This window comes from Neovison vison, chromosome 8 (genome assembly GCF_020171115.1).
Source record: "Neovison vison isolate M4711 chromosome 8, ASM_NN_V1, whole genome shotgun sequence".
NCBI lineage: Eukaryota > Metazoa > Chordata > Mammalia > Carnivora > Mustelidae > Neogale > Neogale vison.
Window position 1 is genome coordinate 73,159,088 of NC_058098.1, and position 15,345 is coordinate 73,174,432.

The 15,345-nt window shown below is 36.2% G+C and overlaps 1 protein-coding gene across 27 annotated transcripts in view; it reads right to left on the minus strand.

Moving 5' to 3' along the window:
* NRXN1 (neurexin 1) overlaps nucleotides 1-15,345 on the minus strand; it is a 1,167,944-nt gene that overhangs the window by 52,011 nt on the left and 1,100,588 nt on the right. The window contains exon 1 of one of the 27 annotated variants that reach the window (XM_044263936.1): nucleotides 1,067-1,276. The exons of the other annotated variants lie outside the window; for them this stretch is intronic. Within the exon in view, the coding sequence (XP_044119871.1) occupies nucleotides 1,067-1,099 (33 nt within the window). The 5' untranslated portion in view covers nucleotides 1,100-1,276. Of the gene's footprint in view, nucleotides 1-1,066; nucleotides 1,277-15,345 lie in introns of those variants that run through there. 27 annotated transcript variants of the gene reach the window in all.

Sequence of the window (15,345 nt, forward strand, 5' to 3'; positions counted from 1 at the left end):
ACTCACTGCCAAGCATGCCAATCCCATCTGGCCATACTCTTGCTTCTGCTGGCTCTAATTCCCAGGGGCCTAGGAAATACTTGAATGCCAAGGCTCTTCCCCTCTTCACGAGAATAAGGACTTAGCTAGGAGGGTATCAAACGATCCCCCAAAGAATTCACACACACATGAACATGCACATAATCTCTCGCATACACAAACAGCAGTTGTAGAATCCTTTCCTAGGCTAACATTACAAAAACATATGTTTCAAAATTCTTTCACCTCGATGCACTTTTAAAAATTAAAATCTTACTATCTTGGAAGTAATCAAAATTATATTTCAAAAATATCAACTTTCATTAATCCCAGACATGCATTTTATTCAGAAAGCAGAAGTAATTAGTGTAAGTAAATGTTATTTAAATCTTACCATCGTGAAATATTTCCATTAGTTAATCAGGTTTAATCGTTGACCACTAATACATTTTCTGTTGTACCAAACATACATTTAATTCAGGCATTCCGGCTTTGCAAATTCTCCACAAAAGCCCACTCTGCCGCAAAAGCATGCATGGTCAGAATCTAATCATATTTAGGAAAAATTATCACCAAGTCATTAACAATAATAAGCAGTCTGGCAAGTATTGAAAGCAGCTTTTATTCATGCTTTTACTTGAACCAACTTATTACGTACACACACACACACACACACACACATATATATACACATACATATATATATGTATACACACATACACACACAGTTCTTGGTTGTTTTTGCCACAAGCATGCTAAAAAACCTCTGAAGCTCACAAAAAGCAGCAAACAAAACTAGAAGCAACCATGCTCAGGGTTTAAGGACATCAAAAAATTAAAGCAACCTTTCTACATTTCATACAGAGCGTGCATAAATTTGACATGCAATCTCCAAAAATAAATATTGTAACATAAATCTTAAAATTAGTTTAAGCAAAAGAGTTTATTCTTATTTTCATTATTATTGTTCTTAGGCTTCTGGTATCTTAAACCCTGCATGCTGCAGTTCTAAGCTGTGCTGAGCACCGGCTGTGAGAGAAGAAGCTACCTGCGAGTTTTCACAGTGCCATCTCATATCCATGTCTGTCTGGCTACCCTGCGTGCTTAGAGCTTTTTTCTTAATTCTTAATGGAAATCCTAGGAAATTTAGTCCATCCTCTGAAATCAATACTGGTGACAGGAGAGCTCCCTGACTCAGTGGGAGATCAAGATGATAAATTGCCTGCGCATCAGCCTGGCCTATCAGTGCCCTGCACACAGATGGGCGAGAAAAGACACAGAAAAGGCTCTATCAGTCACGTGTCACCGAGGAGCCAATGGCTGACTCGCTACTGCAGGAAGAGATGCTGCAGTTCCGTCTGCAGTTGACGAGGCTGTTGGTACACAGCCCAGCCCGCGCCCAGCTCAAAAAGTCTAGGCAGCTGCTGTTGAATTTGCTCCCTGGCTGTGACTGCATTAAAGAAGGGACATAGCTCTAAGTCCGACCTAAATAAAGACCTATTTTCATGCACAGGGAATTCTCTCTCTATTACTTTCTAATCCATTGTGATCACACAACAGAAGGGAAACTTTTTTTTAACACCTCGACCCTTAATCTCTTATGTGCATCCCTTCAGATAATTATTATGTTTTCGTCTAATATTAAATTAGAAGCTTAAACTGTGCAATTAGCATGCAACCCTACAGAATTGCTGCAAAGCTTTTTAATTGTAATTATAATTTTATTTCCAAGTTAACGAGTGACTTTTTTTTTTTTTTGAATGCCAAGTTTATAATGAGTGTTTTTATGGGATGATTTTGTAAAGGCAATTATGCAACAGTAAGAAGTGCATTATTATGCTTTCCTGCCAATTAGAACTGCTCCTCTTTAAAGACAATTTAAATCCCAATAAGTATACCATTTTATCAATCATTAAAAATAAAAAATCAAACAAGCACCAAAGGATATACATCTCATTTCCTAAAGCCTGAAGAACAAATGTGTTATACAGTGATGGAAATAGGGACTTATTTTTTGTTTTTCCTTTTAAATTTGAAATAATTCTTTGAGAAGCAAAGGCTCCACATCTGGAACACCATATGGAATCATATCCCCTAATACATCTGCTTCCATTGATCACTGTATAATAACCAACATGTTGCACAGTTCTTTAAGGTAACCGAGATGTTTGTATCCAGTCTGACAGATAAGGTTATAAGCGATGAGACTACAGTGTTTTTCAAATGGCAATATGATGGAGATTTAAAAAAAAAAAAAAAAAGAAGCTCAAAAGAAACAGTGACAATCTTCAGGAACAACAGAAAGAGTACTAGGGCACCTCTCTTTATCATTTTTCATTGCCCAGTTTCAATTATAACCATGCATTTTCAAAGATTAACTTTATTGTAGAGTGACCCAACACTACTTAAACAAACAAACAAACAAAAAATAAACGAGAATAGATACTGATAGATGTGCCCTCATCAGTAAATTGTCGGTGAGTTTTAGAATGCTGAAATTCCAAAGTTCATCTCACCTTGGGAACTATTTGTAAACACATTCTTGAAACACTGACCCTGCCAAGTTTTCTGCAAACTTCTTTCTGCTCTGTTGACTCTCAGGAACTAATAAAGCATTTTTCAAATTTTTAAAATACATATTGTTTTGTGTTCATTCTATTTATTTATTCAATAATAACATCATCCTCAACAATCAAACTTTACTTTTTTAAAGGAAAAAAAAATTAAGGTCCAGAACACTTCTCATCAAAAAGAAAGCAATAATAATAAAACATCATCAAACCTACACATTGTAATACTGTAATAGCCAAAAATTAGAAACTATTTAGTCATCCATAATAAAACTGATCAGATAAATTATGGTACAGTCTTACCACAGAGATACTTTGCAGCTGTAGAATACAGTGTGGTAAATTCAAATGTGCTGATTGAAGAGACCTCTAAGATGTAATGCTATTTAAACAGAAAAGGTGCAATTTTTAAATTGCTTGAAGTCTGTATATACACTAAACATACACACGTTTACATGTGTAAATACACAGTTGCACGTGCAGAGGAAATTTCCAAAAAGACATAAAATATCAGTTAACAGTGGTTAAATCTGGGGAGCAAAGCTGAGGTCAAAGATGGGACTGAGACATAGTTTCATTAGCCCATTTTATACGTGTTTCATTAAGTCTAGGTATTTCCTAATTTAAAATAAACTAATTAATTAATATGATTGTTTAACTTAATGACTGCTAGATACCGGACCAAAAATGTTGAGGGAAAAGGAAGAAGACAGAAGAAAGAAGGCCTGCCTTTTTTCTCTCATTAAGAACACAGGCAGGTGTGGGCAAAAAGGAGGTGCCAGAGACAGGTTTGGCAATGTGAGATGAAGACCTCCACAAACCATATTCGTCTTCTACTTCTTTCCTCTCTGAATGCCTACAACAATAAAAACTTACAGGTGTCAAGAGTTTTACAATTTGTAGTGACAATTCACCTAAATTATCTCTGATTCTTAGAGGTAAGAACTGAGAAGTAAACGATTTGGCTAATTAGCAGAGCTTTGGGCAAATTAACCCCTCCAAGCCTTAGTTTTCTCAGCAGGATGCAATTAGCAAGAAGTGGCAGAGTCAACCATGAATCTTAATTTAGGATATTGTTTACTGCTGCTTGAAAGGCAAGATAATGTGCATGTTTTTTTTTTTAACCAATAATGGTGTAGGCCTAAAGACAAAACAAAAATCACTTTCTTGTGTTTCCTACTTGGCATAAGCGTATTTTATCCAGGAGACAGAACTTGTCTTATAGATTCTATTGTTCACGCTCTTGTGGCTGTTGTTCAGAGTCCTAGGATTTTAAGAGATATAAACATTAAAAAAATATTGAATTGGTAAATTCAGTCAAAGGCTAATAATTTGCACTATTAAAGGATTTTTGTGTTTTATACAAAGTTATCCTAAACCAGTGGTTTATGGGGGGTTATTTTGTCCCCAAGGGGACATTTGACAATGCTCAGAAATAGTTCTAGTTCTCACACCTGGGGAGATGCTACTAGCATCTAGTGGGTATGTCCAAGAATACTGTTAAATCATCCTGTAATGCACAGGACAGCCCCTAAGACAAAGACTCACCTGGCGTGAAATGTCGATAGGGAGATGGAGAAACGTGTACTAAATACTATGCTCTTCTACCTTACTTATAAAGAGGTTAAAAACAAAAAGTACTCTGTACTATGGGATGTATATTGCAAAGTGGCAAGGAAGAAAGTTTAAGGGGAGAAGAGATGCAGACTGAGAACTGGGCCCTGGATTCCTTCAAAAGTAAGAAATCTTGGAGAAGAGGAAGAAAAAGCAAATGAGGTAGAGAGGGTAAGAGAAAGACTCCTAGTGCGGTGACCTACAAGCTCATGTAAAAAGCCTACGGTAGCAAAGACATTAGGGTCTTGTACAAATGCTGCAGACAGGTCAAATGATCCACTTTTCATAGTCTGTTATCATTGTTGTTTTTTAAAGATTGATTGGTTGATTGATTGATTGATTGAAGAGAGAGAGCACGTGCCCAGGAGCAGGGAGAGGGAGGAGGAGAGAAGCACACCGCTCATTGAGTGGGGAGCCTGAGGTGGGGGGCTGGATCTCATGACCCTGAGATCAGGACCTGAATCAAAACCAAGAGTCTGATGCATAACCAACTGAGCCACCCAGGCACCCTCTTAGTTTTGTCTTTAATTTAAACAAAAGATTTGAGAAATTAATCTCACTGAAATTAACAATACAAAAAGATTTGAGGTCCTTATTCCTCCTCATGTTTGGATTTTTACAGATGTGGCCAGAAAAGGTAGTATTTACAGGGACTACAAAAGGGCTATTTGGAGAATATATGGAGGGGAGGGGCTTTCACGACCCTCGTTATACTTCTAAGGCTATTTACAGTTGTAGTTGCTTAAGAGTCCACAAAGGTGTACCTGTAAACAAGCAAGCGAACAAACGCTGTTTTGGACCATCCCACATCATAGTGTACAGAAGAGGCAGACAGCCACTGCATCCCCCTAGAAACCATGTCTGCAGCCAGTCTTTCCATCCATAGACAACATTTCTGGGAACAGTGTTCTCAGGACAGCTTCAGGTGCGCTTTCCCGCTGTGACTCCTGTCAGGCCAATTCCATACTTGGTCAAGCCTATGGTATCCAGGGTCAGTGTAACAGAGCTGAGACACACGGCCACCTGGATTACTAGGACACGGGAGAGTTTTAGGTCAAATTAATCCTCTTTCTGATGTGAAAATGTTGCAGGAAAACAGTAAAGAGAGAGGGGAAGGCGGGGAGAAGATAGAGAGGGAAGGAAGGAGAGACAGAAAGTGGGGGAGAGGGGGAGAGAGACAGAAGGAGGCAAAGACAGAGAGAAGGAGGGGGGAGGGAGAGAAAGAGAGAGAGGAAGGAAAGAGATCAGGAAAAAGCGCCACAGATCTACACATATAATTACATACTGTGTGGTGTGAATGAACACTGCATGTCATAATTCTCTTTAGAAAGATCTTTACAACTCCAAGAAGCTTCACGGTTTGCATAGTCCAACTCCTTCATTTTAGAGATGAAAGATTTCGATACAGAGAAATTAAATAACTTAGCTTGAATTAAGTGACAGTGGAATTCTTCCCAATCTAGTCAATGGGTGAACATGACATTGGCAAGTTTCAAGATTCTTTCAAAAATCACCATGATTATCAACCAGAGTAAGACTTAGAGAAGGGGAAAATGATGTCAAGTAAAAGACAAAGGCTGGCTTCAAAGACTCCTCTTTGCCCCAGTGATGCTGGATTAAGGCACTGAAAGCCTTGGTTATCTAGGAAAGAGTACCATCATTCAATGAGCATTTACAGGATATGAAACACAAAAGAAGTTTTGAGTCTCCTTCAGAAAAATATGCATGTCTGCTGAAGACTTTTTTTTTAATGTAAATTCTCTTGTCTGTATTTGCACCACCAGTCATGATGAATGAGAAGTAGGATGCCTGGATGACTTTTAAAAGACATATGTCAGGAAGTACACTCTAGTTGTGAGAGAATATACGTGGGGAGATATTTTGGATCATTTACATTTTTTAAGAAAAGGGGAAAAATAGAAATGGTAGAAAACCATAGTAGATTATCTTGGTTTAAAATTTTTATTGTCTTTGCTTTTTCTCCCTATAATGGCAGTCCTACTTTGATGCCATGGAGCATTATTAAATTTCTGTTAATTATTAATTTAATATTTGCAAGTACATATCAAATGTAGGATGTGAATTAATTTCTAAAAAATCTGTATATTCTAAATCTTGTATTTTTTCTGCTACTCTAATCTTATGGGTTTGTTTTTTACACTGATTATTTCTCTAGGTACACATGCTTTTTAAAAAAGTAAAAACACACAAAAAATGTCTCATATGGTCTTTTTGATAACACTCTACTCTAAAAGTTATTACACCAATACTAAAAATAAAAGAGGGACACCTGAGTGGCTCAGTCAGTTAAGCGTCAACCTTTGGCTCAGGTCAAGATCCCAGGGTCCTGGGATTGAGCCCCAAGTCAGGCTCCCTGCTTAGCAGAGAGCCTGTTTCTCCTTCTCCCTCTGCCTGCCACTCTGCTTACTGTGCTCTCTCTCTCTCTCTCTGTCAAATAAATAAATAAATAAAACATTAAAAAAAAATAAAAATAAAAGATTGAGGGGTGCCTGAGTGGTTCAGTGGGTTAAACATCTGATTTGGGCTCACATTAAGCATCTGACTTTGGCTTAGGTCATGATCTTAGGTTCATGGGATCTAGTTGCATCTGGCTTCCTGCTCAGCAGGGAGTCTACTTCTCCCTCTCCCTCTACCCCACACCCCACTCGTGTACACCGAGGACACATATACACTCTCTCTCTCAAATAAATAAATAAATAAGTAAAATCTTAAAAAAATAGAAAAATAAGAGGAATTGAGTCTCAGAGGGATTAAATAACATTTATACCCACAAAGCTAGCAATTGAAAGTCTACTGACTACACATCAAATGTTCTTTCCAAAGCAGAATTACTCCTTAAGCTCCACAGTTGTTCTGTAGGTTTAGTAAGCATTAGAACCAAGAAAGAAATTTGTTAAATATCCAGCTTTCTGGGCCCTTCCCGGGAAAATGATTCTGTCTCTGAATTAGATGGATTCTGAAATTCAAATTGTAAATAAGCCTCCTACCTCCATAATTTAAGAACCTCAGGGTCATCTTAGAGTTTCAAATTCAGAATTCTTTTCCAAGAAAAGCCAGGTCAACAGGATTTCTAATGAATGGAAAGAGGAAGTTTTGTTGTTACTGTTGTTTTGTTTTGTTTTGGTAAAGGATGAAATTTAAAAAGTGTTGAAGTAGTGTCTAGCAAGAGAGAAACTTGAACAGAAAGCTGCACTGTAGTAGAAAATAAAAAATACAGGTGCTTTAGAGACATTCATTAGGAGACAGTTTCTCAAAATGGACTTCACAATGTAAAAGAATATTTTAGATGACTATATTTTTTCAGCAAGAAAGACTGATGTGCCTAGAAGAAATATGCAACTAATAGCATTTTGAAGAACAGGATGATTCTTTTACGGCCACAGACAGATTTGGCTCTTGGCTGTCTCAGTCCCTACCACACTCCTGCAATTAGAAACCATGAATATGCAGAAATCCAGGCAGGCCCCTTTCATATATCCTAAAATCCATTTGTACTGAGAGGGGTTTTCTTAGGATGGTTCTCTAGACCTCTAGAGATAGGTAAATTGTCTTTTAGGAGATCAGAATCTGCCAGAAAGCACATCAAAGTTTCCCCAATTGTTTAAGGCAGTAAATCCACCCAGAAAGAAATCCTCAGCCCGTTTCATGCACAACAGTGCTTCAGGAAGATGAAATGAGTGCACACTAGACAGAATTGTCTTCATTGCTTTCCTCCCAGCAGGCTTCTAAGTTGGCCAGTTTGGGGTCAAAGGGTAACAATGCTAAAGCATGCCCTTTTCAGACTAATCTCTTTAGGATTTATACTGCTAGTCCTTACCTTGATTTTTAAAAATTTCCTGAAATTTTTGGGCTACTATATATTTTCAAAAATTTTGACAGAAGGATGACTAGTTGTTCAACTTGATCCAAACTCAAGAGCTGAAGAACAAAGCTAATAAGGAACTGATTCTTTCATGATCTATATTTTTAAAGATTTATTTATTTGAAAGAGAGAAAGAGAGAGAGAGCATGTGTATGCGCACATGAGCAGGGGGAGGAGAGAGAGAGAGAGAGAGAGAGAGAGAGAATCCTCAAGTACTCCCCACTGAGCGTGGAGCCTGATGTGGAGCTCAGTCTCACAAGGCTGAGATCACAACCCAAGCCCAAAATCACAACTCAGATGCTCAATCGACTGATTTACCCAGGTGCCCCTGATTCTTTCAGGATATTGTGAGTAGGAAAATCGCTTTGACCAAACAGACATTAGTGAGCAAATATTTTTGGTGCCTATTGATGAAAGGTGTTAAGCAAAAAAGCCATAGTCCATAGTCAAGTCTATTAAGAGTTAGGAAGTAGGGACGCCTGGGTGGCGCAGTTGGTTGGACGATTGCCTTCGGCTCAGGGCGTGATCCTGGAGTCCCGGGATCGAGTCCCACATCAGGCTCCCAGCTCCATGGGGAGTCTGCTTCGCTCTCTGACCTTCTCCTCGCTCATGCTCTCTCTCACTGTCTCTCTCAAATAAATAAATAAAATCTTTAAAAAAAAAAAAAAAGAGTTAGGAAGTAAAGAAGGAAGGAAAAAAAGGAAAGAAGGAAGGAGGGAGGGAATGAAAAGGACCAGAGGAAACAAAAGAATAAAAAACTTATAGATGGTTGAAGTGCATTAATAGACTGTGAGAAATTTCTGCTTTTTAGTGAACAAAGCTTACCAGACATTTATCAAATGTAAGTCTCTTTTCTTCCTGTTCCTCCATTCCTCGATAATGGACCACACAATGGTATCTTAAGCAGTAAGAATGACTTAGAAGAGATACCTACACTGAAGTTTACACATGACTTCACAATCCTATATATGTACAGAAGCACATGGACAGAAAGAACCCACATTTTTACTTATCAAGAGTGAATATTTTCCATCAACAAAACTGTGAAACTTAAGCTGGAAACAAAGCTGATTTGGAATGTACATAACATTATAAGAGAATCAGTGAACAGAGAAATTCTCAATTGGTCACTCATATAAATATAATGTTACATGAGAAAATTCCAGCAGGCTGATAAAATTATTTCAGATGGACTCAATACTCTATAATAACGGTTTCCAAATTTAAGATGCTTAAGAATTAGAATGCTTATAAAAAAATTAAAATGTTAATTTTCTGGACCCACCCTGATCTACTTAATTATAATTTCTAGGGATGAGCATGAAAACCTGCATGCTTATCAAAAACTCCAAGTGATTTTGATGCAGGATGTTTTAAACCTTACTCTGAGAAACACCCTTATGTACATCCCCACTCCAACTCCCTCCCGCTGTGACACCAGCTTTGGACATGTGAAATTATCCAGTTAAACTCCTAAAGCACAATGTGCTTCATTTTGAGGGACAAAAGGCTGGAAAATGTAGAGAGGGATTAGGAATGATGGGATGGATTGATTCTGAAAAGGCCCCCTAGAAGACACTGCATTCAACTGGTCTTGAAAGGGGTAGAGTTCATTATTTTAGCAAAGTCATGGGAGTGTAAAAGTGCTTTACTTTAAAATTTTTAAAAATTATTATATAAATGATAACCTCCTTTATCTTTTCAACTAGAGGACCTAGCAATACTTTTAGAACAAGTGAAATGGTCAATAAACATTAGTTCAATTAGTTAATGATAGGACCACAACAAAGTCAATCCATTAAAAAAAAATTCATTCATAATCCTATGACCACCTTTACAAAATATTTTGTTCTTAATGGTATTGTTACTGTTGATTTCATTTCATGTTCTTTTCCATTTCTTTCCTGTACACACACGTAATTTTAAATAGTTATAATAATAAAGATCTACTTTATTGTTTTGTAATTTAATACGATGGCATATATATTTTCCACTTTGACTTGGAAAATCATTACTATCACTCTAACAATAATAGTCAAAATAGTATATTATAATTTACAGGACTATTTTGTACTTTTTTGGATAATGGATCCATCTCAATTTTGTATTTCTGCTATTACAAATAACACTTCACTTCCTGTGTATTTTTTTTATAAGATAATTTCCCGTAAGTGAGATTACTGGTCTAAAGACGTAAGTGTTTTTATAGATCATGAAACAATCTGCCAAAGTACTTTTCAAAAGACTTGTTCCAATTTTCACATTGTCTCCAGCATGCTATGTTCTATTACATTTTCACTGGTGTGAACATGTTGTTTTTTCTATCTAGAGATGCCTTTTTCCCACTAAAAAAAAAAAAAAAAAAAAAAAAAATTCGGGTAAACTCCTACACATTGTCTTGTACCAAGCTCAAATGCTAGTCTTTCCTGTAGCCTTCCCAAAACCCCTAGGCAGAATTAGTCATTATTCCCACTGTGTTCCCATAGTACTTTGTAATAATATCAATTTTAGCACTTATCTAATAGTTGTGTTTGTTGTAGTTTGCATATTTCCTTTTTTCTGCTTCTTAGATGATTAGTAGCTCCATGGTTGAGCTTTTGTCTACTACTTCTTTGGAGCCTTAGCCTCTAGCACAGGCCTGGGCATATATTACACATTCAATAAATGGTTATTATTTGAACAAACGAATGAATGAATGAATGGTTAAATGTGATGGACAAGCTCATGTCTCTTCCTGTGTCCCTTTTACCTACTCTATTATGGGCCCACCCAGCCCTAAGAACATTTGTATTATTGTAGTTCTGTTTTGAAATATTTATGCATTTTTTATATTTACCTATTTTGTAGGTTTATGTTTTTATATTTTTACTAATCTACTTTTGGGGCCTTGTTGGCATCATTCTGTGACATGTTGTGAATCAACTCTTTGAATACTTAGGTAATGAGTTTTGGGTACACCAGAGTCAGAAAATGTTTCCTTGTAGCTCAAAATGAAGCACTTTTTATGGATGAAATGTTAGAGTTAGAGAACAGGATTAGCAACCACCTGTGCAGGCTGTGGCATGCACACGGCCCCACTACAGACAGAATACAAATTTAAAAATAGCCCCTGATAATGAATTACTTAATAACACAGAATCAGTAATTATTCTTATATATCACTTTATGAATTTCATCAAATTTCAACATACGCACTCTCATTTTATCCTTAACAAAAACCTGGTAAGAAATACACACAAAGCAAGTATATCATAATCAAAATTTGAAAGATAATGCATAGAAATGTGACTGGCAAGTGAAAAAAACCAGGGCCAGTTTTCACATATTTTGAGCCACATTTTAGCTCTCATTCTAATAAAGTCATTAGATCTTGCTGAATTTTGTTATTTAGCCAAATTGAGAAAATAAGCTTAAGCAGTAAAAACTAGACTGGTGATTTTAAAACAAACTAACAACTTTGCTGGCACCAGAAACATTTTTTCTAAACTGGTGCTTATGAATAATTCATATAAATAATATCAGAAGACTCTTATTAAAATCAGTGGCAGATGGAAGGGGGGGGCTGATTTCCCTCCTACCTGGTAGTTTCTAGATCTTATGCCCAGGAAAGCAAAATAGTAGATCATTCGCTCACTGTCATTCAGTCATTCAACTAATACGTACTACAGCCTAACTAGATTTAAAAAAATGTGGAGGGAAAAAAGAAGAGTCTATCACCAAGAGCACACACACACACAAACACACACACACACACACACTCCACTACAGGAACTTACATATGTAACAGAAATGATATTCCATAGTAAATATTCTGAAAGATCAAGGACAAAGGATGACTCCTAGGTCCGTATGTTATATTGAGTTCCATGTGTCTATCCAAGGAACTAAGCGAGGGGATTCAGACTTCATTTCTTATTTTGTGATTTTGTACTTAATCTCTCTATGCTGGAGTGTCCTAGTCTATGAAATAAAGAGACTTAATCACTTTTGCCAATCAAATGCATGTAACATGTCACCCCAGGGAAAGGGGTAAAAACATGGGCAGTGAAATTAGGTCTGGTTCCATGTCCTAACTATGGGATTCAGATCAGTCAGTTAGCTCAACCTTCCCAGGGCACAGCTTCTTCATCCATAAACTGAGAGAAATGGCAATACATAGCTTTTGACGTTTCCCATAAGGTATAATTGAGATAATATAGAATACTTAGAAAAACTGCCACCTATTCGATGGCCAATAAATAGTAGCAATCATCATTAACTATTAAGATGAAAAAGTTGCTGCTAGGCACTGCATGGACTATTTCAATTCTAGGATTCTACATAATTTATTTTTGACATGGCTCACTCAACTATGAAAATAATTAGTGTTCTATATTTAATAAAGGCCACAGACTTTGGCAAGATAAATATTGTTTTTAGAATTTTTTTTAAATTATGCACAGTTTCAGACAAAGCATGGGAAAGATGCTACATTTTATTTCACTATGTACTAGACTTTGCCCATTCTGGAAAATGCTAGGCTTTATTGCAATCATCAGTTGTATGTGGACTCCAGTTCAATCGGTCAAAACCAATGAAATCATTAGTGTGCACTGCATTTCATCATTTCCATAAATGTCTTTAACTGCCTTAAAGATCCTCAACTTCATCCCCACTCTGACAAGCATGAAGAACGGAGTACACAGGTGTGACACACGTCCAGGCACATTCCCAGCAGGCTGCTGGGAGAATTCACTGAAAAAGGCATTCTGGAATATAAGTGAGTGTGAAGCTACCTCAGACAGTTTGGATTCTACTCCGCCTATTATTTAAAACAACAACAATAAAATATTCACTCACCTTAGAAGTTAAACCATTATTATTAATACATTACTTAAAACATATCTTACATCTGACTGGGACATATCAATTTTTCACTCTTAAAAATCATTAATGACTCCAAGAAATCTTCTGTTTATATAGATTATATCTATGAATATTTACTCTTACAAATTATAAGTAAATAAATGTTAAATATTAACTCATTATAAAATAACAAAAATAAATCCATTACATGTTAATAAAAATAACATAAATTTAAAAAATAACTATTGGAGTGCCGTGGTGGCAATGTTGGTTAAGTGTCCCACTCTTCATTTCAGCTCAGGTCTTGATCTCTGGGTCATGAATTCAAGCCCCATGTTGGGCTCCACACTCAGTGAGAAGTCTGTGTAAGACTTTCCTCCCTCTCCTTATGCCCTTCCGCCCAATCTTGTTCACTCTCAATAAATAAATAAGTATTAAAAAAAATAACTATTTAAAAAATTTTGAGGAGAATAGCATTGTGTCACACTTTTGTAAATCCTTTAAATGGTGCTTAATAGAAGATACCTGGGAGCAAATATCTTTCTACATTCAATCTGTTACAAAATCACATGTCAATCAATCTCTGAAAAATTCGATCGTATCCTTGGGAGAAAATGAGAATGAAAATGGCAAATAAAATCTTAGTATTATGAAAGTCATTTTGACTTCACTGAAAAGGTCTTACAGATAGAAATTCCCTGGACTATATTTTGAGAATCAGTGCTCTAAAGTTTTTTTGTAATATTCATTCACTCCAGTCATCATTACATTTTAGTATTTAATTTATAGGTATGTGCTCTTCTTGTTTCCCTGCTTGCAAGCTTCCTGAAGGAGAAAACAATGTCTCAGATACCATTTACAGCATGTGGTAGGCCCGCATGGAACCACAGTATAGATTCAACATGTAAAATGTGATTAACTGATTGACTGACTGATGAAACTTATGATGTCGATAGTCCCTTTAATGACCTTAAAATATGTCCTAGAGTAGCATTTGTACAGTTTGTCAAATTATGAACCCATTATGTGAACATTCGACTTAAAGAGAAGAAGCTAATTTTATCTGAATTTATTCCAGATGCAACCAAGTTGTTTTCCTAGGCAGCACCTATGACTTTAGAAGAGAAATATGACATAAGAAGCTAGAATTCTAGGGAAGCTATTATTACATTTTTTTCTCCTGTAAAAACTACCCTGGCACATCATGCAGACAATATTTCAAGGTTTAATAAATTTTTATATTTAGTTGTATTTTCATGATTATAGAACAATTGAAAACTAATGACATGGAAAGAAATGTCAGTTTGTTGATCTGAAGCTAGAGTTTCACACCTCAATGAATGAAAAGAAAAAAGCAGGGACAAATGTCATTATTATTTTTATTTGTTCTTCTTGAAAATCAGGTCCTTTGAGAGACACCCACATAGTAACTCAGAGATGAAACAGTTACCCATTTATCCCTGCTGAATTGTTGCAAAGTGGGATGGCTGGCAAAATATATATTAAAGAATGAAACAGTCTTCTTAAATTAAAGGCTTTATTACATAATAAATAATTTCTTTGACTCTTACAAATTCATTCTATTATTTCCAAATATGGGGAAACCCATGGAGAGAGACCTAGCATCTGCCATTGCTTTGGTAATCAGATAACTGTTTAGACTATTCTATAATAAAAGCAGCACATTCTATTAAAAAAAATACTTTTCCCTCCTAAAAACTGGGTAAATAAAATAGCTGCTGGATTAGGGAATAAAAATAGGATTCACCCTTCCAAGCTGACTTTCCCTTTGTCATAAGTCATAAGACAGGAAATATGCTAGTTGTTTTTTGTTTTCAGAGGAGTTCTGCATTATTTAAACTCATGGCTGAATGGCAAAGCATGAGGCCTTCCTTTGTGCAAGTAGGGTTTGGTGCAATTTAGTGGCTTGGCAAATAGGATTCTCTTAGGTATTTTATCCTAAACTAATTTTGCTCTTGACCCACCCACATAGGTAGAAAAAAGAACTCCAAAGCCTACCTATCCTACCTATTCAACACTTAAAATGTGCTGACATGACAGGATACAAGCATATCTGAGAAGCAAGGGATAAGGGGGAGATTTATGGATGATTAATATCTGAACTTTAAAACATAAATGTCTGAAATTATAACAACTGAAAAATGTTAGTTGGTGTAATTATGTGCCACTACAACAGAGTTAACAAAAAACAAACAAACAAAAACCAATTAAACCATATTGCAAATGCTGAAGCTAAACTTAGAACAGACTAATTTAGAGAGTAAAACTATCATCAATGGAAAATTATTCAAAAGAAATGAGGTAGGAATTCCTACTATCTGTTCATAAGCATGTTCAGTGGACACTCGGAAACATTGTCCAGCAGAATATTGCAATATTGCACCCAGACTCTGA